The sequence below is a fragment of the Chanodichthys erythropterus genome, chromosome 5 (assembly GCF_024489055.1).
Source record: "Chanodichthys erythropterus isolate Z2021 chromosome 5, ASM2448905v1, whole genome shotgun sequence".
Taxonomy (NCBI): Eukaryota; Metazoa; Chordata; class Actinopteri; order Cypriniformes; family Xenocyprididae; genus Chanodichthys; species Chanodichthys erythropterus.
In genome coordinates, this window is record NC_090225.1 from 27,087,487 (window position 1) to 27,111,548 (window position 24,062).

At 35.9% G+C, this 24,062-nt stretch overlaps 2 protein-coding genes across 2 annotated transcripts; one reads left to right on the forward strand and one right to left on the reverse strand.

Annotated features, from left to right (window-relative positions):
* The first annotated feature begins 69 nt into the window (after positions 1–69).
* apmap (adipocyte plasma membrane associated protein) lies at positions 70–16,142 on the forward strand. The gene is made up of 9 exons (XM_067386765.1): positions 70–315; positions 455–571; positions 7,758–7,873; positions 8,198–8,290; positions 11,662–11,778; positions 11,938–12,112; positions 12,287–12,421; positions 14,635–14,827; positions 15,628–16,142. Exons 1-9 carry the CDS (start codon positions 224–226, stop codon positions 15,835–15,837), a joined length of 1,248 nt encoding a protein of 415 aa, XP_067242866.1. The 5' UTR covers positions 70–223; the 3' UTR covers positions 15,838–16,142.
* A 2,109-nt stretch (positions 16,143–18,251) lies between these two features.
* On the reverse strand, positions 18,252–23,620 carry LOC137020773 (cystatin-F). The gene is made up of 4 exons (XM_067386777.1): positions 23,142–23,620; positions 22,774–22,949; positions 22,566–22,685; positions 18,252–20,219 (listed from the first exon to the last, which is right to left on the reverse strand). Exons 1-4 carry the CDS (start codon positions 23,197–23,199, stop codon positions 20,127–20,129), a joined length of 447 nt encoding a protein of 148 aa, XP_067242878.1. The 5' UTR covers positions 23,200–23,620; the 3' UTR covers positions 18,252–20,126.
* Between the last annotated feature and the right edge of the window lie 442 nt (positions 23,621–24,062).

The window sequence follows — 24,062 nt, forward strand, 5'->3', positions numbered from 1 at the left end:
TTTAATTTGAAAAATTTTCCTGGTGTCACTGAAAGCGTTTCATCGTTTCTCCACTCACACGTCGGTGGTGTCGAGAACGCGCGTGGGTCTCGTGCACGTTATGAACTGCGCTTGCTTTGGGATGTTGTGAATAAATTCTTCATTTGTTGTACCAGCGTTTATTTAGCCTTATGTGTTAGTGAACGCAGCTGTGAAACAGAGGAAAAGTCGACACAACAACAAAATGAATGAGCCCGAAGGACTGCGGTTCAGGAGGTTGAACAGACCTCAAATAATTACAGACGAAACCCATGAACCCCAGTTCAAAACGACAAGGTAAGACATACCTACCTGCCTTCATTGCTTAACGTACTTGAAAACATTTATATGCACTTGATTAAATTTAATTCATTTAATTAATGTGAAATGTGTCCTCTTTAAATAAACGTACCATGTTGTGTTTTGTGCGTTGCAGCACTTACAGTGGGAAGGTGTTTCGCGTGACATTACTCACTCTGGTGGCTTTCCTGCTCTTCCCTCTGCTGGTGGTCGTTTTCCTGTTCGAGTCTCCCATTCAGCCTGAGGCGTTCAGGTGAGCTTTCTGCTCTCACGAAGATCTACACCTTAATCATGCACTGGCATGGAAAAGAAAACACAAGTCACACAGTTTTTTGGATATTCAGTTTCCTCAGTCATAGAAAACCTGCAAACATAAGATTATGTAACATTTTCGGCCTGGGAAATTATAAAATTATAATAATAAATGACTGAATGATTCATTTTTAGAGTAACGCATGTACAATAGGTTATTATTACTCATGCAATGGTATGTGTGTAATGATGTATAAGTGGTTACAGAGAGGAGTACAGGTGGGACATTGTGTCATACAGCATTGCTCAGATACCATGAGTAATGTTTATTGCTGAATGTCAGTTGTAAAGTTTATTACTAAATACCAAAAAGAACTTCCTGCAAAATTCTATTGCCAAGCTGGAAATGTTGCAATCCAAAATAAGCCATATTTCAAAAAGTATATTGTGTTTATTATAAATAGATAATAGATATTTATTATAGACTTGTGGTTAAAGGATTTTTTTAACCCCAAAATGAAAATCTTATCAACCCTTTATAAATATTTGCAATATAGCTTCTAGTTTCCACATAATTAAAGTGGATGGTGATTTATACTGCCAAGTTCCAAAAAGGGGGGAAAAACAACCTTAAAAGTTGTGTATGTGACTTGTGCACTATATTTCAAGTGTATTATATATAATATATACATACATACATACTGTATCTCACAGAAGTGAGTACACCTCTCACATTTTTGTAAATATTATATCTTTTCATGTGACAACCCTGAAGAAATGACACTTTGCTACAATGTAAAGTAGTGAGTGTACAGCTTGTGTAACAGTGTAAATTTGCTGTCCTTTCAAAATAACTCAACACACAACCATTAATGTCTAAACTGCTGGCCACAAAAGTGAGTACACCCCTAAATTGGGCCCAAAGTGTCAATATTTTGTGTGGCCACCATTATTTTCCAGCACTGCCTTGACCTTTAAAGCCTGAAGGCTTTTTTAGATTTTTTTTATCTTTCTGAGCGACATACACAAAAATAAAGACTCATAACTACAAAACTGTAGCGAGGGGAGTCAAAAGGTAGGAGGTATCATTTGATAGAACACTTTTTAAATTTTTAGAAAATATAAATTACATTACATTTGAATATTTCCATGCTGAGAAACTGCTGATAAAATACCAAAATATATATTTTTTTTATAATTTTTCTTTTTTTTATTTGACATGGAATAGCTCGGGAAGGCAATAAGATCAGAGAAAAAATATTGTTTGGTGATGCTCTCCTACATGTGAACTGCATCTGGTTCAAATTTTGTGGTGATAGCATAAAGTATAGTTGAATAAATTGTTATTCATTTTTTCGCGGCCAGATTGTGCCCACGGGCGGTAAACTCTGGTTTAGAAGCACTTCTCAGCACTCGTTAGGAGTTTTTCAAAATGATTAGATGCATTAAAAATATGAGATTCTAAGCTTTAAGATGATACCAAGATTATTTCATGTTGGAAAACGAAGATGGATGGGTCCAGGAACATTGTATACACACTGTATCTCGGAAAGATGAGAGACATGTTTTTAGCCAAGTATGTTAAATCATTCCGTGAGTAATATCTTGTGATCAGTGCAATGTATTGTTGATTTTGGGTTTATTTTAGTTGTGACCTTTAAATAATGATGTGCCATTTTCTATGATCTGTGCATTGTACATGAAGTTATGAGCATGTGAAATCTACATATTTGTATTCAGTTAGTGGCTGTGCTGTTTTTGTTGTAAACGCATATTACTCAGACTCATTAGAGGGTGAAACCAATGCAACAGAAGCATGTTGGAGGCTTGATCTGAACTTGTAAAGTTTCTGGTTTTGTATGCAAAAAGATTTTTTGTGCTACCTATATGGGTTCAGTTTTTATTGGCTCTTAAAGAGAGACATGCAAATGGTAGCGCCGACGCTCCATCTGGTCTTAAAGGGTTAACCCTCTTGGCCATGGAGTTCACCAGAGCTTCACAGGTTGCCACTGGAGTCCTCTTCCACTCCTCCATGACAACATCACAGAGCTGGTGAATGTTAGAGACCTTGCGCTCCTCCACCTTTCATTTGAGGATGCCCCACAGATGCTCAATAGGGTTTAGGTCTGGAGACATTTTTGGCCAGTCCATCACCTTTACCCTCAGCTTCTTTAGCAAGGCAGTGGTCATCTTGAAGGTGTGTTTGGGGTCATTATCATGTTGGAATACTGCCCTGCGGCCCAGTCTCCGAAGAGAGATGGGATCATGCTCTGCTTCAGTATGTCACAGAACATGTTTGCATTCATGGTTCCCTCAATGAACTGTAGCTCCCCAGTGCCAGCAACACTCATACAGCCCCAGACCATTACACTCCCACCACCATGCTTGACTGTAGGCAAGACACACTTGTCTTTGTACTCCTCACCTGGTTGCTGCCACACACGCATGACACCATCTGAACCAAATAAGTTTATCTTGGCCTCATCAGACCATAGGACATGGTTCCAGTAATCCATGTTCTTAGTCTGCTTGTCTTCAGCAAACTGTTTGCGGGCTTTCTTGTGCATCATCTTTAGAAGAGGCTTCCTTCTGGGACGACAGCCATGCAGATCAATTTGACGCAGTGCGCGGCGTATGGTCTGAGCACTGACAGGCTGACCCCCCACCCCTTCAACCTCTGCAGCAATGCTGGCAGCACTCATACATCCCAAACACAACCTCTGGATATGACACTGAGCACGTGCACTCAACTTCTTTGGTCGACCATGGTGAGGCATGTTCTGAGTGGGACCTGTCCTGTTAAACCACTGTATGGTCTTGGCCACCATGCTGCAGCTCAGTTTCAGGGTCTTGGCAATCTTCTTATAGCCTACGCCATCTTTATGTAGAGCAACAATTCTTTTTTTCCAGATCCTCAGAGAGTTCTTTGCCATGAGGTGCCATGTCGAACTTCCAGTGACCAGTATGAAAGAGAGCGATAACACCAAATTGAACACACCTGCTCCCCATTCACACCTGAGACCTTGTAACACTAACAAGTCACATGACACCGGGGAGAGAAAATGGCTAATTGGGCCCAATTTGGACATTTTCAGGGGTGTACTCACTTTTGTGGCCAGCGGTTTAGACATTGGACTGTGTGTTGAGTTATTTTGAGGGGACAGCAAATTTACACTGTTATACAAGCTGTACATTCACTACTTTACATTGTAGCAAAGTGTCATTTCTTCAGTGTTGTCACATAAAAAGATATAATAAAATATTTACAAAAATGTGTGAGATACTGTACGTGGGTCATTCTACAGAAACGTCCACTTTTGGTATGACAAAATGTCTTAAAATGTATTTCTTTTTCTAACATTTAAACTTAGACCACATTATTATATTACACTTTGACTTTATGAATACACATAAATGACAGCTTAATGATTTTTTAATTTTTTTGTACATTTATTTAAAGACTGCATGTCCCCTTTTTTGTCACTGGTGTTACCTTACTTCTCTGGCATTTTTAAACAATTTTATGAAATATTATTTCTCATTTTTTTTCAGCACATGCAGTCAGAGTTACAGAATAATAATGATAATGCAAAAAATAAGGAGATTATGTGTTTTTTATTTTAATCAGGTTAGTTAAAAGTGTGATTGAATGATAATAATTCAATTTCGCAACCATGTATTTGCTATAACAATGAAAATTTTGGAAAAACAGTTATGAAAAGTAATGATGCAATCCTTTAAATCTTAATTCTTTAGTGTAGCAGAATTCAATGGATGTAAAATTATTATCAAGTCACATATGACACATTTTATTTAATGTGACAGACAAAAAACAGTAACACCAGTGACAAAATGAATCTCCAGTGACATATACATAAGAACAAAGATCCTTATTCTTCAACTAGAATTAAGTAGATTGGACTAAATTTTTACATTTGGTGTACAATAAAAGACTTATCTTTGACACTTAGTGAAAACAGTCAGAAAAAGATCATAAACAACATTTTAAAACTGTCTGTAAAATACGCTGTCTGTAAAGTCGCTGCACTGAATTTAGCCAAATACCCTTAATTTAGCCATATCTGCCCAAAGGAGAATTAACAATGAGAAAGAAAAGTTATAATCATGTAATCTTAGTGCTATTTTATGCAAAAGAACTAAATGAATAGCTTTAAATAAAGTTTATTTATAAATGGGTAACACCAGTGACGGTAACACCAGTGACAATTTCATAAAAAGGTAACACCAGTGACAGTAACACCAGTGACAATTTTTATGAAAAATGCATTTTACAAAATGGCTGCTGCAAGATGTTAACCCACATGTTGTCAATCATGATATATTCACTAAATCAAGTAGTTTAATCCATTTGTATTCTAGTTTTTTTATAATTCCCTAGCAATAAAGTAGGTCACACCAGTGACTTCAACTAAAAGCTTCGTATGAAATTATGATTTTCTAATTAAAATTTCTGATAATTGAAAAGAGATAGAGGACTTTCCATTTGCCTTTCTTCATTGATCTTCAGGAAACAGGAAGAAGGAAGTCAAGTGATGCCATCAGTGTGATTTTTTTTCTTTCAAAATAAGAGATTTTTGTTAAAGGTAACACCAGTGACACAACACCAGGGGACAACTACATTCATTATATATTTTATAATATTTATTTGGCATTTGGTTTTTTTTATGTTATTTACATTATATATTTGATAGTTATGGATACATTATTGAAATTAAAATGGTAGAAAAACCTGTTTCTGAGCTCAAAATAAAGCACTTTCCCTCTGTACATGACTGTGGGGACGAGCTCTTCTGTGGTGCTTGGAATTTTTAGAATTAATTAAAAAACAAATATTGGCACATTGATGGCTCAAGAAGGTTTAATTGTTCAAATAACATATTGTTTCATATTAAAATATAAAAAAATTGTAATCCTAAAGTGTTTTTCAAGTGTAATATTTCTGTAAAGTCTAGGGACAGAAAAGTGGACGTTTCTACATACACACTTTCACAACACACACAAACACATACACATAAATATTCACAAAAAATATAACCTTTTCTTGCAGTTGATTTACACAAAATATAAATGTGGAATAAATGCAATACATATGTTTTTCTCCAAAATATGTGTGCCAAAATGATTGGTAAAAATCCAACTAAAGTATATTCCCATTCATTCACTTTAGTGATCAGGAACACTTAAGTGATGAGTCATGACTTCCTGGTTGTTTACACTGGCACAAAAATCAGATTTTTTGCTCACATCTGACACAGATCGGAATTAGTTGTACACGTGTAAACACACAAATCCGCTCGAGATCCTATTTTTTCCGCATTCGATCTGAGCCATTTCCAAATGTGGTTTTAAATCAGACACATATCCGACATCTGGATATCCGACCTACGTCTAAACACGCATATCCGATTCCCCTTGGACTTCCAAGCCACCACAAGGTGAGGGCGACACATTTGCCTATAAAATATATCATTTTAATGTTGTACTATGAAGCAGACGTGATGTATGCGCTCGCACTAATACAGCTTTTTTTTATTTAGGTAGGTGGGAACTTTATGTCTGTATATCTAGATATATTTTTCTAAAAATTGCTCGTGCACACACATTCAGCAGCTGGTTTTCAACCTCTGTCTGGTGAATTTTATAAATAAGCTTTCACTCCTGAAAACATTATATTTCTCAGCAATGAGGTGATAACTTTCCAGCTTCATACTCTTCACACACTATCTCTTGCTCTTTCTCTCATTATCAGAATTAATTCAAATAAATGTATTCTTATCATGCTACTTTATTTCACTTCAGAACTGTAGATCTAACGAGTTGTATATAAAATAACAAACTTTTGAGTCTATATCCGTTCAGATATATCCTTCAGATTTCACGCTGCAGAACATCCATGACCGCTATTAACCTGCCCATGTTGGCAAATAATCATAGTCATGTGGAATATATAAATAATTTTAATAGCACGACCATTCAAAACCTGAGGGTCTATCATGTATGTAATAAAGCGATCACCAACAATCATTTTGAGTGGGAATTAATGTAAATACAGATTTTGGTTTGGAAAGTTGGAGAATTGCAGATGCTAGTTGGGTCATAAATTCTCCAAAACTATGACCTCAGTTATCAGACCTCATCTATATAACTGCAACATATTTGGGAAGAATGCAATAAAAAAAAGCCTTTGGCTACATCAAACAGCATCTTATGGCCAGGCGTTACTGGAACTGTCAGTGGTACTGGGTTTTATGGTCAGATGAGACCAAAACACCAGAGATGGGTTTAGCATAGACAGAAACATAGCCATGTAGAAAATCACCTAATCCACACTGTGAAGTATGGTGGTGGATCTTTAATGCTATGGGGATCATTTCTTCCACGGTATAATAAACTCCATCAAGTACTATCAGCAGATATTAAATCAACACCTGACTGACCCTGTCAGGAAGCTTACACTGGGACATGGTTGGATCTTCCAGCATCAATGATCCAAAGCACATCTCACTGACCACAGAATGAAAGTATTGCCATTGACATAACAGTCCGCTGACCCAAACCCCATAATAAACCTGTGGGGTTTAGAGGTTAGATCTTTGTAGATATTTTGAGCGAAAGACTAAGAGGAGAAATGGCAAAATAATGGCTGTTCCTCACACAAGGCTTTCGTATGACTTCAGAAGACTTGGAATATCGTGCATGAGCCGTATATGAACTGCATTTATGGTGTTTTTTTCTGGGGGGGAATAATGTAGGTTTGGAATTATTTGAGTGGGAGTAAATGAAAGCACATTTTTTTTTTTTATATCTTCATGAACTATTCTTCTAACGCTGAATGGAAAGCTTCTTTAATAATTCTTTTATATCTGATCCAGTGTAGTCCTTTTGGTTCTGATCTGATCTGCTGTCACAATGTTCTTGAGAGTCGAGACAAATTCCAATATAAATATTCATCTTAGCCAAGTCCCACAGTGCTTTCTCATTTCTCTTTTAGTTCTGACAATGGTTAATAATTGATGCCTCTGCAGTTGATATGTAGGGCATTTCATCTCCTCCAGCGTTCTCACGAAAGAACGGCTTCCAGTTCGGTTCTCCTCAGCATTTCTGAACATGAAACTTAACTAAAGCTCTTCTTTGTTTTTTTTTCCCCTCTTGTGTTTAATAATTAGTCTCAATGAACCGCCTCTTATGACTGGCTGTTACGAGCCCAACGTAAAACTCAGACAGGCAGAGCGACTGTTTGAGGACCAGCTCATCGGCCCAGAATCCCTTGCGAATATTGGAGGTCAGTATTTGCAAAGCAATGCAGTCAAAGCTTGACCTTTCACCCAGTTTGTCGCAGCTGTTTGGCAGTGTGTGCACTGAGGGATAGACCGGTTGTACTGGCCAAAATAGATAAAAGTTGATTTGACTTGGAGTGTGTTATTGTATTTTTGAATTGCATGCTTGCACACTCTGACAATAAGGAAGTATGAAGATCTTAAGATGCAAATTAATATAAATCTTAATATTGATCTTAAGTCATTCTTAAATTATCTTAAGTCAATATTTAAAAATAATTTGCTTTAGTGACAGCATGTAATGTCTCTGAATCATTATTGTTTTGTAGATGTTTTGTATACTGGGACGGCTGATGGAAAGATAGTCAAAATCGAGGGAAGGAACATTCATGTTTTAGCAACACTTGGAAAGCCGCCATGTGGTAAGAAAACCAAAAATACTGGACTATTTCATCAAACCACTGCGTAATGTGGTATTTCAACATAAGTGACCTTGCCGTTTGCAATGCTCGGGTTCATGGGTTTGTTGCACAAGGCATGAATCTTTGTATGTTTTTCAGTAGGGCTGTCCTCAACCAAAGATTTTTCTGGTCGAATAGTATAGATCAGAGGAAACTGTTGCGCTCTCAATTGACAAAATGACCTTTTCCTTCAAGTGTGTAGAACCAAGAAAATACTTGAGCAAAACAAAAAAATAGCTGACCGCTCACTGAATCCACAAATTTATTTTAGAAATTGCATAAATGTTTCTTGAGCAGCAAATCATCACATTAGAATGATTTCTGAAGATCATGTGACACTGAAGACTGGGGTAATGATGCTGAAAATTCAGCTTTGCCAACATAGAAATAAACTGCATTTTAAAACGTATTCAAATAGAAAAGTTATTTTAAATTGTAAAAATATTTCACAATATTACTGGTTTTGCTGTATTTTGGATCAAATAAATGCAGCCTTGGTGAGCAGAAGAGACTTCTTTTAAAAACATTAAAAAAAATCTTCAAAAACCATTCAAAAACATGGTACTGTACATGTTTCATATGATAAGCCATATTTGAGGTCGATGAATGAGCGATTGGATGTCCTGCCTGATTTACTGTATTTACCACTTGTGACCAGCTGTTAATGATCTGCTGTCAACAAACTGCATCACTTTTTTTCTTTCTTGCGACTAATACAATTTTGGTTGACTATATAAGGGCTACTATAAGGGGGCAGCCCTAGTTTTCAGTAACTTTTAGGAAACCATAACAAAGATTTTTTTTTTTTTAGTTATTACTTTTTAGTTATTACTTTGTTGTCTTTGTTGAAATTACAATTGCTTTTGTTGGGCTGCCCCCAACATTCGACTAAACATTAGTGTATGAGAAGAGACTTTGTTGACCAAATTGTAATTATTCAGTTAGTCGCAGAAAAAACAAAACTCGACAGACTGATCATTAACGCGGCTGGTCCATGTGGTAATTATATCGGCCAAACATTCATCTATAGACCTCAGACATGGCTTATCATTTGAAACATTTAAGTAGTAGCCTAAGGTAGCTACTTTACATGGCATGAGGGATAGACATGCATCTCTTCAGTGGGTTGTACTGTTATTTCATGTGTTTTTGAATCGTTTTCCTGATGAAACACTACAACATATATTTCAGAGAAATTTCAGCAGACAAAAAACTCTAAATTTTAAGTGATCTAGGATGCTAAAAGCTAGGATGACATTGAAAAGGTCTATATTAAACACCTTTCCTAATTATGCCTACACTGCATAATCTTTTGTCATAAATAATGTCATTAGGTAAAAGTTAATCTATCGATTAGTTACAGTTATTGTTTATGCTAATTTATTGGTTATTATTTATTGGTAAATTAACCAAAGAATGAATCGGCTATTTAGAAAATAAACAAATTAATCGATTTGTAAAAGAATTGTCAGTTTCAGCCGTAGACTACGTGATGTTGGTATCATTGAAATGATAAATGTTAAGCCATTACCTGGAATGGCAATAGTACGTTTAACAAACAAACAAAAAATTGCTTAAGTCATCCTTGTTACTTGAATCGAACTCATCCAATCTCAATTAACGAACGGATCTTGATCTTCAAATAAGCTTTTCTGTAGCCTGATGTTTCATGATGCCAGTGAATGTGCCCATGTTAACTCGTGCCTCACGCTCACGCACTGCTAGCCTCATCTGTGCGAACAAACAAATGACCTAAATAAATAAGCCCTCCATTGAGCTGAGTTATTACAGTTTTTTTTAATTCACGCTGGTAATTTCAGTTCCTTTTTTAATTTTAGTACAAAACACAAAAACACAAATTATCCTTTTCACTTCACATACGTGTTTCATCTACCTTTCACTCACAGTAACTGCCTTTCATAATGCTTACTATCAAACTTTTCATTTGCATATTTTCTCATTCAGTTAAATACATTTGTCTGTCGTTTAGTCCAACTGATTTGAATAGTTAATTATACTAATCAGTACATCTATAGATTTCTATATAGGTTCTTTAGAACTGGTTTTGGATAAGCAAATATAAAAAAAAAAAATCTTGTTACAGTAGAGAGTGAGTCTGTGAACACAAGAAACCATCAGTGTAACCATTAGATTAATCAGAGAGGCATCAGAAGGAGGGAGACGGATCAGGTCGGCTAACAGTTGCATCAAAATACAGGCCTTTTACATTACAAAACACCATGTGATACTATCAACAGAGGCCTTACCCTAGTATAGACTGCCAAAGTACTTAACTTACACTTCATCTAAAAAGGCCAACTAGAGTATAGATTGTGGTACAGTGGAAACTGTATTGACAGCACGAAAACTCATAGCCATGTCATATCTTTATCACACCTTTTGATAACACGCAGGGTAGATGCTTTTACAAACATTATACATTTTATGTAATTTATGCAAGTAATGTAAATGTATTTTCCAATATGGCAACTGTAGTCAGTATTAGTTTAACATCTTTGAAATCTTGCATTGTTTGCTATTGAATTAACTGATCGTTCAAAGTACCAAAGATATAAATAAGATCATACAGATGAGTTTTGGTGATTAACCCAAATGTTCTGATTATATGTCAATAATCTTGAATTTTAAAACAATGACTGTGTGGAAAGATACATAGCTGTAATGGTTCCTAATGAAAGCATTATATCAGATATGTTATGAGTGTGAGTAACACGGCTCAATAAAGGGGCTTATTTATTTAGGTCATATGTTTGTTCACTGAAATACTGTGATGAATTATGTATTATGTCGCACAATATTTAGGGGAGCAGCGTTTTGACAAGAACGTCACTAAGTATTTTGTCTACAATGTATTCAGATGAAATATGTTGTCAATTAATGGCTTAAATGAGCGACTATTTGTCGACTAGAAAAATCTTTAGTCAGGGGCAGCCCTACTGGTACATTACATTAATGAATGTAAAGCAGACATGCATTAATGTAATGTTACATTAAAGCCCTACATGGACAAGATCCTTAGTGTGTTTTATTACAGTAGAAGAGGGCATTTTATACAGTAGATGCACTCCTTCCTTTTGCCTGGCTGTGTTGTAAACTGCTGACTGTGTGGAAACAAACATAAAACGTGCAAAGAATTTTAATTGACTAGCTCGAGCATTTTGTTCCATCAAACACTTTAAGTTATTTAATAACTATAGAGCTATATAATAATTGAGTTATGTTAAAGACATAATTGAGATGATTCCAGTATCAAACACTATTATCATTAGTGTTGAATGTCCATAAAGTCTTTTTTTTTTCCTGATTCAAAGGCTCTCCTGAGTATGAACACACTTGTGGACGTCCTCTGGGAATCCGTGTGGGACCCAACGGCACCTTGTTTGTAACTGATGCCTATTTGGGACTGTTTGAGGTCAATCCTGTCACAGGTAAGGAAATTAAAACGTCAGTACTCATTTAAAGGGATAGTTCATGGAAGAATGAAAATTCCGCATGTTGTTCCTGCATACAGTTATTACTTTAGTTCATAGTGGCCATGTCTTTCAAGCTCCAAAAAGAACAATGCACTGTCTCGTTTTGTCTTTTAGGTGAGGTAAAATCTCTGGTGAGCACAGGGAAGATGATCGGTGGTCGACGTCTGGGCTTCGTGAATGATCTGGATGTAACTCAGGATGGGAAAAAGGTGTACTTCACTGACTCCAGCAGCAGGTGGCAGCGCAGAGACTTCATGCACCTGATCATGGAAGCCACAGCAGATGGACGGTAACTGGGACATGAAAAATTCAGTGGCACATCTGATTTTCAGTGCATTTCACGGGTTTTCGCACTTTACAGTTTTTAATTGGTTGGAACATTGCACATAGTGTCTGAATCACTGATTGTTTTCATAGGGAATGATGTTTTAGTAGAGTGACTGATGTTAATTTGGTTTTCCAGTGTGCTTGAATATGATATAGAGAGCAAGGAAGTTACCGTGATGATGGAGAACCTGAGGTTTCCTAATGGCATCCAGCTCTTTCCTGATGAGGAGTCTGTTCTGGTGGCTGAAACCACAATGGCAAGAATAAGGAGGTGATACTCACCATACTGTTTACATTCAGTAACTTTGGTCATTGATTGTTAATGAACTTCTATATTGTTTTTGTTTTATGATTCTAATCAAAACCTGGGATGTTATTATACCAGAACAAGAGCTATGTTCATTCTGTTTTTACTATTTCTATAGTATATAGTGCACATTACAATTGAAAAGTTTGGGGTCATTACGATTTTTTTTTAAAGAAACGGATACTTTTATTCAGCAAGGATGCATTCATTTGATTTGATTTTTCAGTAAAATTTTAAAATATTACAAAAGATTGCCTTTTCAAATAAATGACTTTCTATTTATCAAGAATTCTGAAAATAAAATACAAAAATATTAAGCAGCACAACTGTTTTCAAGTATGATAATGAATGAAATGTTTGAATGATTTCTGAAGGATCATGTGACACTGAAGACTGGAGTAATGATGCTGAAAATTTAGCTTTGACATCACAGAAATAAATTACATAGAAAACATATTTTATATACGTTTATCAATAAACAGTTCTTTTAAATTGTAATAATTAGGGCTATCAAAATTAATGCGTTAATGCATGCGATTAATTTTTTTTAGTTTAACGCGTAAAAAAAATATTTAACGCAATTAATGAAGCAGACAGCATCTGTTTTTTTTTCCTGGCATCCTTTGGCTAGCATTAGATTATATGATACTATCATTCATTCAAGTGCCTTTAAACCGTTCAAGCTTGATAAGATGCACACAAAAAGAAAGCTTAAATCTGTACAGATGTGCTGTCTGTAAATCTCCTGGCTGTGTGACAGACACACACGACTCATGCACACAGAAAGCCTACTCAGACAGCACGCCTGCCGCACTGCGTTCTCTTTCACAGACAAAAACACGAAAGTATACCAAAATCACAGTCTTTAATGAGTTAAAGTCTTAAATGACCGTAAAGAGTCGTGAGGACATCGGATGTGTGTCAGATCCGCGTCATGTGTGTCAGATCTTAAAGTGACAGTAGCCTAATAAACCTGCTGCTGTGATTTCTGTCATTAATGTTCATCAAAGAACAAAAGACAGAGAAAATCACTCACTGCTCTTGACTGAATAACTTTTGCAGCTTTAATAAGGATTAAACTATATTTAATTTATAATTTATGCAAGTGAAGTGTTTCATAACTCTGTATATTTCTTACCCGTTAGATCAAATGTTTAAAATATACTCTTTATGTTTTTGTTCTACATTAATTTGGAGATTAAATGTGAAATTATTTCAGTATAAAAGTATATAAAAAAAAAATGTAACGGTACAATTCATTGCGATTAATTACAGAAAATGTGCGATTAATTATTTTTTTAAATTTTTTTATTGATTGACAGCACTAGTAATAATATTTCACAACATTACTGTTTTTACTGTATTTTTGATCAAAGAAATGCAGCCTAAAATACTTATTTCAAAAACATTTTTAAAAATCTTACCGACCCCTAAACTTTTGAATGATAGTGTGTTTCCATCCCTCATGGAAAGTTCCACATCTTTGACTTAAGAGATGCTCATGTTTGCTTTTTAATACAAATCTGTTCTGTGCTGCTCTTTTCCATCTATAGTATGTCAGTAAACTCGGTGATTGTCCGAATGTGTTCCTACCTTTGGGCTGATTCATTATTAGGTCAGCTAGAACACATCAGTCCTCCCTGTCACTTCTTTATCACCTCTCACAGCTGAATTCTTGAATTACGTGGTCCTCATTCACTGCTACAGGCACAGGCCGTTCTCCTTACCTGCATAAATGATGAGTGCATGCAGTTGCCAAGGCAACAGGCTCCATCATTAAGCTTCCTGTGTGGAGAGATGTGGAGTATGTTTCCTCTTACTAAAGCCAGTGTGGTCTCAGTGCTGCAAAAGGTTTAATATTAATGTATTTTAACCCTGTGGTGATCTGAGATGGCCTGGTTACATCAGTAGAAACAGTACTGGATAAAAAAAATGACTCACAGATTAACTGAGGTTACGTTAATTAAAAATGAGACATTAAAATATGTTTCAAAAGATTTTGCAGTTTTGGTTTTGCCATGTATTGGAACCAGAATAGTTAAATTCCTAACAATTCCAATGTCATTAGTTTCAAAATGGCCGAACATCATCTGACTTGTTGGTTTAGCTGATGTATCAGTCTGTCAGTGTTCATGTTTAGTTCTGAGTTTTGAACGTTTACTTTGTTCTCTTCACAGAGTTCATGTGTCTGGTCTCAATAAAGGAGGAATGGATACCTTTATAGACAACCTCCCAGGATTCCCGGACAACATTCGACGCAGTTCTTCAGGTGGATACTGGGTGGCCATGTCTGCAGTACGACCCAACCCTGGCTTCTCAATGCTAGACTTCCTGTCTCAAAAACCCTGGATAAAGAAGCTAATATTTAAAGTAAGCTGCCATTTAACAAATTAAATAAAAACTTGACATTATTAAAATAAAAAAGTGATATTTAAAAAAATAAATGTTTTCTTTTTTAAATTATTTTTTATTTATTTATTATTACTAATTATTAATAGATTTTATTATAATAAATGTCTATGGCTGCATGATTAATCGTATTTTATTTGTGGTAACGATTTCTGCTTCTCTCGATTTAATTAAAAATAATCCCAATATTTGCCACACTGATTATTTGTCCAGAAAACATTTTTTTTATTATTTAGATATTTCCATGATCTTGCTTTGGTAACGAGCCTCCACTATCTTTCCTGCTTGGGGTCGTCAGATGTCAAGTGTATTGAAACCAGAATTGTTAAATTCCTAACAATTCCAATGTCAATAGTAATAAATCCCCCAAACAGGGCTTTTCTCTTAAAAGGATATGTTTTCTGTGCAGAACATTTTTCTTTTTACTTAATCTTCTCAATCTGGCAACCATGCACATGTTATCTCCGGGCTGTAAAAGAGTGCTGATGATCCGACAAACATACATAAATGCGGTCCGTGCAACCTCTGTGCTACAATACAAAGTAAAAATGTAACAATTTGGAGTTATTGGAATTAATATTAGGAATGTCTCTTTTTCATGTTTTAGCTTTTGAGAGAAGCTTCTTAAGGTTTTACCAGTTTTCATATGTTGTCTGGATAACTATAATAGTTGTAAGTTTTTGTAAATGTGGTTTTACACATTCCTACTCAATATATATTTCTAAAATAGATCTGCTTTTCCATGTGTCTTGTGTTTTCAGCTCTTCAGTCAAGAAACTCTACTGAAGTTTGTGCCGCGCTACAGCCTGGTGGTAGAGCTGCAGGACGGCGGGACGTGCGTGCGTAGCTTCCACGACCCACACGGCATGGTGACGGCCTACATCAGCGAGGCACACGAGTACAACGGCTACCTGTACCTGGGCTCCTTCCGCTCCCCTTATCTGTGCAAGCTGGATCTGAGCAAAGTGTGAAGCATGCCGAAAAACACGTCACTATCCTAACAGATGCTCGGCTTGAGTCATTTCACCGTGGCTTCCAAACAGGCAGATTCCGAAGCAATTAACTTTGGCAGCGCATCAAGAACACTTATCAAATTCTTCCATATTACAGTCAACAAATGAACAAACACAGTCCCTTCATTTGACACCCCTTCTCTTCATTTAGGTCTGACAGATGCCTGTATTTTGTTCCGTTAACCCATGTGGGGGACTTTCTTTTTTTAGAGATGTGGGGTGCATATTAAGCTCTCTGGCAGCCTGTTTTTTTTTTTTTTTTTTTAAATCAAAAGATGTGCCATTACTATTTTTATTTTTTCTCCCTTGTGACAGAAATTAAGTCATTTCTGTACTTGTTTTATTTGCACCGACCGTCATCTGGTCCTTAAAATAGAGCTGTCAACTGTTTTTCTTAAAGGCGCTGTGATACAAATCGAGACTATAACTCCTGTGGGTGGCAGCATAAGGATGTTGTTTGGGGGAAGTGAAAGGGTATTTTCATTTCATTATATAATGAATCTACTGCAACATTCAGCTATAATTATTTCTGGTTTTAAGAATGTTCAAGTGTGTGAATGTTTTGGTTTATTTTTAATTAAGAGATTGAAGGTATTAATTCCTCATTTCATCGTTATTTGTATATGTTGTTGAACTGAGAGCTGTGTCACTCTTGGCTGATAAATGCTGCTGGCTTTATAATATTTAGCACACCTTTACACAAGTATCTGTTTTCCGTTCACACTTTATATGATGTCTGTAATAATTATCAGCAATAACGTCATATAACGGTGGTTCTCAACTGGTGAGTAATGGCTCATTTGATAGGACAGTGGTGAAAAGAAAAAAAAAAGCTAAATGGAAATAATAGATTAAATGAATCATATAACCTTGCAGAGGTGGGAAAGCAAAATACATTTGCTTAACTTTTTTTCTTTTTGCATTCCTGTAGTTTAAACAGTAGAGCATGATGTTAGCAACACCATGAACTGGGAATGGAGAGTGGAGACATTGCAAGTCACTTTGGATTTAAAACTTCTGACAAAAGTAAGTCTTGTTGACGTCAAAGATTGTGTGGATACTCAGGCTGTGTGATTAATCATTAAAAGATTGCGATCTCAATTCAAACACCCGTGCGATCTTATTCCTAAATGACGACGATTTGGCAATATTTATTAATCCTTTGACAAAATCAACACCGCCGCTGTTGTCATGTATAGGTATGAAACGGCTTCACACACAGTATCATCATTTCTGTCTTACAATACTTCAAATTATCACAGAAGTACTGTTTATAGTTCAAATATAAACACTGGTCTACGGTTGCAATCAAAATATAAAACACATTTTGAAAGTAATGATGCTTCAAATAAAGATTGTATTAATTACATTGAATGTGGTGACAAGTGATTATTATAAAATATTAATTGTCATTGACTCATTCATTCAAAGAGTTGTTAAATTGATTCATCCAGTATTGAAGCAATGGGAGTCATTGAATCAATTCATTTAGACCGAATTTTTATTTCTTTGTCAGAACTTCTAGTAAATTACTGCCCAGTTTCACAGACATTCCCAGATTAAAATGCATGTTTGAGCTATCTTAACTGAAAGCAACTCTTAACATATCTTAAAATATGTCAGTGCCATTGTTTTATCTCAATACATGCCAGTAATGTTTTGTTTTTCCAAGGCATGTTTATAAAGGCTACTTAAAGGGTTAGTTCACCCAAAAATTTAAATTCTGTCATTTATTACTCACCCTCATGTCGTTCCACACCTGTAAGACCTTCGTTAATCTTTGGAACACAAATTAAGATATTTTAGTTGAAATCCGATGGCTCCGTGAGGCCTCCATAGGGAGCAATGGACACTTCCTCTCTCATGATCCATAAAGGTACTAAAAACATATTTAAATTGGTTCATGTGAGTACAGTGGTTCAATATTAATATTATAAAGTGACGAGAATATTTTTGGAAAAAACAAAATAACGACTTATTTAGTGATGGCCGATTTCAAAACACTGCTTCAGGAAGATTCAGAGCATTATGAATCAGTGTGTCGAATCTGCCGTTTGGAGCGCCAAAGTCACGTGATTTCATCCGTTGGCAGTTTGACACGCGATCTGAATCATGATTCGATACACTGCTTCATTTATGCTCCGATGCTTCATGAAGCAGTGTTTTGAAATCGGCCATCACTAAATAAGTCGTTGTTTTTTTGCCGCACCAAAAATATTCTTGTCACTTTATAATATTAATATTGAGCCACTGTACTCACATGAACTGATTTAAATATGTTTTTAGTACCTTTATGGACCTTGAGAGAGAAAGTGTCATTGCTCCCTATGGAGGCCTCACGGAGCCATCGGATTTCAACTAAAATATCTTAATTTGTGTTCAAGATTAACGAAGGTCTTACAGGTGTGGAACGACATGAGGGTGAATAATAAATGACAGAATTTTCATTTTTGGGTGAACTAACCCTTTAATATCCTAATTTAACTAAGGCCTACTCCTGTCTTAAATCAAGCTCAAACCGGGCCTACGTGTTATTTTGTTTAGTTTTCTATTCAGAAATGTGATCTGTAGCCTATTTAAAATTAAAAAAAAGCTCTACGCAAGCTTTGACAGAGTTTAACTTGTCGATTATTTGATCTCAATGCGTTAAATAAAAATAGCTAGCCTACATAACGCTTAACAAGCTGAAGTTCAGATTAAGATATGTCAGAGTTGCTTTCAGTTAGGAAAGCTCAAACATTTTGTTTAGTTTAGACTAATGTTTTGTTGTTTCTCAAACATTAACTCTTTTCCCTGCCAAGGTTTTTTTTTTATTTTTTATTTTTTAAGTTGCCAGCCATCGCCACATTTTTGATAATTTTCACAAAATTTTCATGGCGCCCAGAATATTTAGTTGTATAATTATCAGAACATACAATACATTAAAAGAAAGAACAGAGCCTCTGCTTTTAAACAAAAAAGCTCATTTTATTCTAGCTTCATGCATTCTTTATCAACACTTGAATGTAAGTTTCATAAAAAAGCAACATTTTGAACAAAAATTTTGTTTCATTGTTATCCGATCCGGACATAGTAAAACATGGGTTGCCGGAAAATTCCATCAATGGCAGGGAAGAGTTGTGTTCCCTTTCATAGGTTCACTTCACTTCTACACTGCATCTCTGTTATGTATGCAGCCTTGACTCCCTGAATAGGGAATGAGACACTGCATTGCTGGCCATTTTCCTACTTTGCGAGTGCTTCCTTCATAATGGGAAATCTGAAGAGAGATGGCATGAGCCCACTCTTATGAGGCATACATAACATTCCTTGGAGGCGGCGCAAACGCTACTTGCCAGTGAAGTGGTGTGATGGTTTAAAGGACTGCAGTTGAAAATTAGCCTGCTGACTAACACTGGCACATTTACAGAAATGTTGATTGATGTGTGTTGTCCTTATAAATAAATCATTTTTTTTTAAAAATGGTATGGAAGTTTGACTCATTGCACCAGGAGTCAGCGATTCAGTGTCTCGTTCCCTATTCAGTGAACCAAGGTTACATATGTAACTGATGTCATAAATGATGGAAAATCCTGTCAATGCAGGGAATCAGTTCAAATTTATATAAAACACAGACATTTTCAAATGTAATTCAGTGATTAGTTTGATATAAATAAATGTAATTTGATTTTAAGGGCAATTTAAGGTCACTTTTGTATGATAATGTTTTGGTTGCTGGATCGCCACTTCATGTCCACTGTAAAATCTGGGGTTAAAGCAAATCCAGTTGAGAACCACAGTCCTATTGGATGCTTGCATTCACCTAATGGGCGTATGGAATTATGAATCTAGGACAAGTGTGTCACATTCTAGGAAAAAGTAAAAAAAAAAAAAATCAATGAAAAAATCTGTACAAACCTGTTAGGTGTGTGTTTGATCAGTGCTGGTGTGTTTCTAGGGCCAGTTTGTTCAAAAGATCTGCGACTCAAAGGAAAAGAGCCAGGGAGTTCAGAGATTGCGGCGATAGCCCCTGATCTACTGTAGGTGCGTGAAGCACATCAGAAGTGAAACGCACTGAATAATTTACTCTCTCAGTCAAGCTCAGCATTTGATGAACTGAAGGTCACTTGCACCTATAGAGATACTGTACATGATAACCAATCACTGCACTGTTCTGTTCACTGCGTCTCATTTTATTGTCATATTCATTAACTTAGCATGAAATTTCAGATTGATCCATTGAAAAACATTTTGATGAAAAAGACATTTCAGAATTTATCAGAAGAATGACACTTAAAATATGTAGTCGACATTGTCTTCAGCCATGGAATGGACCATATGTCAAAATGACACAGGAATGTCTACAATAGAAAGAAATATGAAAAATCATGAGTTGATTTACAACCTCCATATACAGTATTTTACAGTTACATCTGTAGAGGGTTCACTTTTTAATTCTCAGGCCTGAAAAGTTCAAGTTGCAAAGTGAATATTTGTATAGTGATATGATGTATGATATACAGTGCTGCTTGAAAGTTTGCAAACCCTTTAGAATTTTCTGTATTTCATCAGATATTCACATAAGTCCTAAAGTAGACAAAGAAAACCCATTCAAATTAATGAGACAAAAATACATACTTTGTCAATTTATTGAGAAAATTATCCATTATTACATATCTGTGAGTGGCAAAAGGATGTAAAGCTGTAGGATTAGCAGTTAATTTGAAGGTGAAATTAGGCTCCGCCTGTTCTTAGATTTTTCCAATCAATGGGATGACAATCAGGTGTCAGTGTGTGCCCTGTTTTATTTAAAGAACAGGGATCTAGCAACGTCTGAACTTCACAACGGTTTCTATAGCATGGACAACGGTGATTTCTGAGTTGTTGCTCATCAGACTGAAAAAGGTTATAAAACCATCTCTCTAAATAGACTGGACTCCACAAATCCACAGTCAGATTGTGTACAAATGGAGGAAATTCAAGACAGTCCCTACCAGGAGTGGTCGGCCAACAAAGATCACTCCAAAAGCAAGCCATGTAATAGTCCTTGAGGTCACAAAGGATCCCAGGGTAACTTCTAGCAAATAAAGGTCTCTCTCATATTGGCTGATGTTAATGTTCATGAGTCCACCATCAGAAATACTGAACATCCAATGAAGAGTTGCAGAATTGCTGCCTTTCTGCATGTAGACAAGCCAGATGGCTGTTGGAAAAATGTTTTGTGGACAGATGAGACAAAAATAGACCTTTTTGGTTTAAATGAGAAGCATTATGTTTGGAGAAAGAAAAACCACTGCATTCCAGCATAAGAACCTTATCCCCTCTGTGAAACATCATGGTTTGGACCTGGTTTGCTGCATCTGGGCCAGGATGAATTGCCATCATTGATGGAACAATGAATTCTGAATTATACCAGCAAACTCTAAAGGAAAATCTGTGCATGAACTGATGCTCAAGAGAAAGTAAGTCATACAGCTAGACAACAAGCCCAAGAACACAAGTTGTTCTACCAAAGAATGGTTAAAGAAGAACAAAGTTAATGTTTTGGAATGGCCAAGTCAAAGTCCAGACCTTAATCCAACTGAAATGTTGTGAAAGGACATGTGAGGAAACCCACCAACATCCCAGAGTCGAAGCCGTTCTGTGCTGAGTTGTTGTGCAGGACTGATCAGCAGTTACTGGAAATGTTTAGTTGTCAAGAGGGTCACACCAGATACTGAAAGCATAGGTTCACATACTTTTGCCACTCACAGATATGTAATACTGGATAATTTTTCTCAATAATTGACAAAGTGTATATATATTTGTCTCATTTGTTTGACTGGGTTTTATTTGTCTACTTTAGGACTTTTTTGAACATCTGATAATGCTTTGGGTCATATTTTTGCAGAAATATAAAAAAGTTGAAAGGGTTCACAAACTTTCAAACAGCACTGTATATCGGGTCAGTGAGTAAATTAATACGTTTATTAATCAAGAGCACATTAAATAGATCAAAAGTGACAGTTATTACAGACATTATTACAGTTTCCACTAAAATATTAAGCAACACATTGATGATGATAATAATAATGTGTCTTGAGCAGCAAATCAGCAGATTTCTGAAGGATCATGTGACACTGAAGACTGGAGTAATGATGCTGAAATTTCAGCTTTGATCACAGGAATTAATTTAAATTTTATCCCCCGGTTTCACAGACAAGTCTTAAGCTAGTCTCAGACTAAAATGCATGTTTGAGTTGTTTTAACTGAAAGTAACTTGCACTGACATGTCTTAAAATATTTCAGTGCCATTGTTTTGTCTCAAGATGCACACCAGTAATGTTTTTTTCCTAAGGCACATTTATAAAAGCTACTTAAATATCCTAATTGAATCCTGGTTTAGGCTAAGCCCTGTCTGTGAAACTGGCCCTAAATGTACTAAAGCAGCTAAAGCTTTATATAAACAGTAAATTTTGTTATAATATTTCACAATATTACTGTTTTATATTTTACTTTTGATCAAATATATGCAGCCTTGGTGAGCACAAGAGACTTATTTAAAAAAACATTAAAAAATGTTATGGACTTCAAACGTATACACTTTATATATATATATATATATATATACACACACAAAAACCAGCTGAAAAGTCATGGATAGTGTGAGCAATTTTGAGCAAGAAAGCCATTTTAACTTCTTAAGTTCCATAGAAAACCACACATACCTGCCGTAACAGACTATCTGTCTGAAAGGGACAGTTGGTGAGATCATTGTTGTTGGCCCTCTTCCTACACACAGTCCGTGAGATCTTCACTTCCAGAATGTAGCGGATGCCTTTGACTACCTATAGCAGAGCAGAGACTGGATGACGTATGCATTACACTGAGTATATACACACACACAGCGAGTCAAAAGGCCATCTTGTACTGTACCTGTCTCTTTGCATCATCAACAGACGACGCTTTGAACAGGAAAGCATCGTTAGACTTATTGTTAAATGAGTAGGTTCCGGTCAGGACGGCCTGCTGTACCCCAGTGTCATTCTTACTGACATTCTGCAGATTTCCTGGGATTGGTCTGCTGACGACTGCTTGAACTTGAGCTTTCCCTGTTGACAAAAAACCTCGCATTTGCCATTTTCATGGATTTTGATACAGACAGCAAGGTATCAGACATATCAATGTAAAACTTAGCCATTAAAGTGACCATGTAAGACACCCTTATAGAAGAAAACAGAATTAAACAACTTTATCTACAATATATATATATATATATGCAAAAGCTTATGAAAATGTCTTACCGAATGAGCATAAGCCTGCTAAGAAAAGCAAAACAAGAACCTGACAAGAGACCCTCATGTCTGTTGGAGCTCTCTCAATTCTACTCAGCAACTTCCTGTTCAGCAACACTTCAACCACCAGCCGTGTGCTGCAGTCCTCCAGAGAGCAGGCACATTTCCCATTGGTCAGGAGAATTGTTTCCTACATGGACTCCCATATGACTTGAGAATGAACACAGGTGAAATGAATTGACTGTTGATTACTGCTTGAGTACAATATGATGTTCCTTTGGAGTTAAACGCATTGCAGGATTTAGCATATTTTTAGTTTAGTTTTAATAGTTCAGAGTACATGTAGTTGTTGAGGATTTGCTTCTATAAATATCAAACTTTGTAGAGACCACTGAAATCAACAAGAACAAAGGACAGAATCCTTCCTCAACTGAACCGAAATAGGCTGTGTGTTGAAGTGCTTTGAAAGATGCAAGTGAACTCCTGTGGTTTCCTCCCACATCCGGTGATGACATTCAGTGATAAGAATACACTCATGCGATGTGAGTACTGCATGTGAATGATGATTTAGATGAGAAGACAAAACTGTCTTAAAGTAGCTTAAGAACGTATGTTGATTTGTGTTAGTGCACAATACACAAAACTGAATTATATTCTGAAACTGCATTTGCAACTCCTTTGAGGCAAGTTAACACATTTTGATACAAAGACAAAAAAATATTTTCCCTGAAAAATTGTGCGCTGAGGATCATATTTTTAATATGGTACCTAAAAAAATTAACACAATGTACCACACACCATTTCTGCCATATGAGAGGAAAAAAAAATCATGCTTTGGCACATCATAATTATGACATAAAAAGCTGATATTATGACATACTAAGAAATTCTAAGATAAAAAAAGTCAAAATTACAAGATAAACATGATTT

What these genes read in the sequence shown, in the direction of transcription:
- apmap (XM_067386765.1), top strand. Translation starts at nt 224, where the DNA reads ATGAATGAGCCCGAAGGACTGCGGTTCAGGAGGTTGAACAGACCTCAA. An exon ending in ATTCAGCCTGAGGCGTTCAG is followed by an intron (nt 572 to 7,757) that starts GTGAGCTTTCTG and finishes TTTAATAATTAG; the next exon opens with TCTCAATGAACCGCCTCTTA. An exon ending in ATCCCTTGCGAATATTGGAG is followed by an intron (nt 7,874 to 8,197) that starts GTCAGTATTTGC and finishes ATTGTTTTGTAG; the next exon opens with ATGTTTTGTATACTGGGACG.
- LOC137020773 (XM_067386777.1), bottom strand. Translation starts at nt 23,199, where the DNA reads ATGAGGGTCTCTTGTCAGGTTCTTGTTTTGCTTTTCTTAGCAGGCTTA. An exon ending in AGCAGGCTTATGCTCATTCG is followed by an intron (nt 22,950 to 23,141) that starts GTAAGACATTTT and finishes TTTTGTCAACAG; the next exon opens with GGAAAGCTCAAGTTCAAGCA. An exon ending in CAGATAGTCTGTTACGGCAG is followed by an intron (nt 20,220 to 22,565) that starts GTATGTGTGGTT and finishes TTTCTATTGTAG; the next exon opens with ACATTCCTGTGTCATTTTGA.